The sequence below is a fragment of the Pipra filicauda genome, unplaced genomic scaffold (genome assembly GCF_003945595.2).
Source record: "Pipra filicauda isolate LSUMZ 115617 unplaced genomic scaffold, ASM394559v2 scaffold2_size9829703_pilon, whole genome shotgun sequence".
In the NCBI taxonomy this organism is placed as follows: Eukaryota; Metazoa; Chordata; class Aves; order Passeriformes; family Pipridae; genus Pipra; species Pipra filicauda.
Window position 1 is genome coordinate 853875 of NW_024104421.1, and position 2997 is coordinate 856871.

General features: G+C 66.8%; 1 protein-coding gene across 2 annotated transcripts; it reads right to left on the minus strand.

The window, feature by feature from the left end:
* Nucleotides 1–405: 405 nt before the first annotated feature.
* LOC113990787 (basic proline-rich protein-like) lies at nt 406–2076 on the minus strand. Of its 2 annotated transcripts, none has more exons than XM_039383221.1 (3): nt 1975–2076; nt 1507–1845; nt 406–1093 (listed from the first exon to the last, which is right to left on the minus strand). In XM_039383221.1, the coding sequence occupies exons 2-3, from the start codon at nt 1788–1790 to the stop codon at nt 709–711; spliced, it is 669 nt and encodes a 222-aa protein (XP_039239155.1). In that variant the 5' UTR covers nt 1791–1845; nt 1975–2076; the 3' UTR covers nt 406–708. The 2 variants fall into 2 exon arrangements, with proteins under 2 accessions (XP_039239155.1, XP_039239154.1); XM_039383220.1 differs by having other exon boundaries at nt 1943–2076.
* Nucleotides 2077–2997: the final 921 nt, after the last annotated feature.

Genomic DNA, 2997 nt, shown 5'->3' on the forward strand with positions numbered 1-2997 from the left:
CACACACACACACACACACACACACACACACTGAAAAGATCATATACAGTAACGCATCCAAGCAGGGCAAAAAAAAAAAGGTTGTAACGTTCATGAATTCCAGATGATGACTTTTTAAATCCCCGAGAAGGCAGTGAAATTGTTTGATTGTTCTTGTTAATTATTGGCCTTGTCCCAGTATCAAATATTTGTAGAAGATAAGACTTCCCTCGTGGAGATGAATAATAACCGAACTTGCTCTTCTTTGAGCAATTTGGCTCCGGGTGCCAGATTTCTGCGTTTCCCACTCTCGGGCTCGAACCCCGTCCAGCCGGCTGCGGCGCTTCAGAAAAGCACGTGTACAAAACGCTCAATTAAAAATAAAAGACCCCGTAAGTAAACAAGAGAGAGAGAGAGAGGCAGACCTCGTACTTGCAGAGCGTGACTTTATTAGCGGCGGCGGCGGCTCAAACCCCTCCCGGTCCGGGGCTGCGGCCGCCGATCCCCCGCGCCCCGGGGCGCGTCGCACCCCTCGGCACAGGACCGGCTCCCGAGCAGCCGGGTTAGGGACAGGCAGAGCAAGCGGCTGCCGAGAGGAAAACACAACTTTCCACACACCCACCCACGCGTACCCCCCAGCCGGGCGCGGAGCCCCGGGAGCGCCCGGCCGGGTCCCTGCGGGGCCAGCCCAGGACACGGCTGCGCTCCCCCGAGGAGCGGCGGGGGGTGCTAGCGGAGAGCAGCAGCAGGAGGAGGAGGAGGAGGAGGAGGAGGAGGTAACCGCGGGGTCCGGGGCAGAGGCGGACAGCGGAGACAGGGCGTTCGCTCCCCGCCTGCCTGGGGGAGCGGTGACACGGCGGGGGCTGCCCCGGCCCCTCCGCCCCGGGCAAGGGTTCCAGGAGGGAGAAGAGAGCCGCAGTCCTGCCGGCCCCCGCCCGCCGCTGAGGTAACCCCTGGGCCCGCGGGGGTGACACCGGGGGGCTTCGAACCCGCCGCCTCATCGCCGGCTCCTGGGGGAGAGCGAGGAGGGGAAGGGCGCGGTGGGACCCCAAACTTCTGCTTCCTTCTCGGGTTCCAGCGCCCGGACGGGGGTCCTGGGAATGACGTGAAGGAGCTGAGGAGAGGGGATGCGCCGGGCGTCCCCACAGGCGGCTGAGCATGTGAGCGACCGCACCGCTGTGACAGGGGCTGCCGGTGCGGGAGGTGCCAGCGGACACGCACACGCCCACGGACGCGCAACTCTCGGAGTGTTTACTCTCGGCAAAAGGGCGGGAGGGGGAACTACTGCTCGGGAAGGGACCCGGGAGCGACATCCCCGGGTCCTGCGACAGCCCCGCTCGGTGAAGAAGTTCCCGGGCGGAGCGGGGGGGCAGGGGGTAGGCGGGAAGGGCTCGGTGCCCCCACCGCTTTGAACCGCTCTAACTACGGGCGGACAGCCGCCACCCCCCACCTCCGGGGACAGCGAGGATGATGATGGTGGTGGTGGTGGCGATGGCCGTTCGCGGGGGCGGCGGGCGCGTCACTTACCGGTGGCCGCCGCGCAGGGCCGCCCCGGAGCGCGGCGGGGCGGGCGGGGAGGAGGTCGGGGATGGTCTGAGGCAGCCCCGGAGCGCCAGGGGGACTCCCCGCGCAGCCCCCTCCCCGCTACCGCCACCTCGCCTTCCTCCTCCGCCTCCTCCTCCTCCTCCTGCCTGCCGGGGTGCTGGCGGCGGCCAGGCGCGGCGCGGCGAGGCTCCTCTCCTCCCCCATTGTTCCCGGTCTCCCTCTCGTTCTCTTTTTTTTTTTTTGCCTTTTGTTATTTGCACTCGCATTGTGTTGTTTGTCTCTGAAGCCGCCTCATGACCAGCAAAGGGATTTCACCTCGTCCTTGAGAGACAGAGAGAGAGAGAGAAGGGGGAAGGGGTGGGAAGGAGGGGGAAAGGAAGAGCTCACCAAACACCCATCTCCCAGTCCCTCCCCGCACCTCTGCCTCTCCCCACCCCGCCAGTGTCTCACTTAGCACCCCGCGCCCGGAGGAGACATGACAGACAACGGGTAGGTGCGCGACCGCCGCCGTTTTAACTTTATCCTCGCCGCGGCTGCTCGCCGGGGGCGGCCGCGCTCCGCGCCCCGCGGGGCCCCCGCGCTCCGGGGGCGGGCGGGGTGGGCGCCGCCGGCGGGGCGGGGGAGGCGGCGGGGCCGGCTGTCAGCGCAGCTCGCTCGGCTTCCTCCCGGGCGCTCGCACACCTCCCGAAGTTTGGCACAACTTGTCACGCCCTCCCCCCCTTCCTCCTCCTTCTCTTCCTCCTCCTCCTCCTCCTCCTGCCGCCGCCGCCGCCGGGGCTGGGGGCGGGCGGGGGCGGTCCGGCCGCGGTGCCCGCGCGTGTGTGGCGGGGCAGCGGCTGCTCCGCGCCCTGCCCAGGCATGGCTCAGCCCTCGGGATCCCGGCGGAGCCGGCGGACAGGAAGCTTTAAATTATTGTAATTGCCTCTCCGTGCGTGAGTGCCGAGCAGCGGCGGCGGCCGCCGAGCCGCTGCCGGGGAGGCGCGCAAGGGGCGAGCGGGGGGCACGGCGGGCACCGCACCGGCACCGGGAGGGGGGCACCGGGAACAGGCTCTGTGCGTGTTTCTGCCACGCACCTTCCTCGCTTCTGCCCGAGCAGGAGGGTGGCTCTGCGGAAGGGGCTGAAGGCTCTGGGTTCGCTCGTTTCGGCTGCTTTCCCCTCAAAAAGAAAGCGGGTCAAGGGGGGAAAAGCGACCTCCCGGTCAGGGTGCGGAGCGCGGCCGCGCTCGTCCCCGCGGATCCCCAGGCACTGGCGGTGGGAGCGAGCGCTGCCTTCTCAGAAAAGTTAGGGGACTTTATTCCAGCCCGACTGCGATCTTAGAATAACCGGAGCCGCTTGCCGGGAGGAACGTGATCGGCTTTTCCCAGGGGATGGCATGCTGCCTCAGCCCTGTACTTTGGTCAAGGGTAGAACCAATAGCGAGCTGTGGGATTTTGGGTAATAAGTGTGGGAATCTGCAAGAGGAGTAGGTCTAA

Excerpts from the sequence above, each read along its gene's own strand:
- LOC113990787 (XM_039383221.1), bottom strand. The coding sequence starts at position 1,790 with ATGCGAGTGCAAATAACAAAAGGCAAAAAAAAAAAAAGAGAACGAGAG. Across the intron at positions 1,094-1,506 it reads GCCCTGCGCGGCGGCCACCG|CTCCTTCACGTCATTCCCAG; the intron begins GTAAGTGACGCG and ends CCCTCTCCTCAG.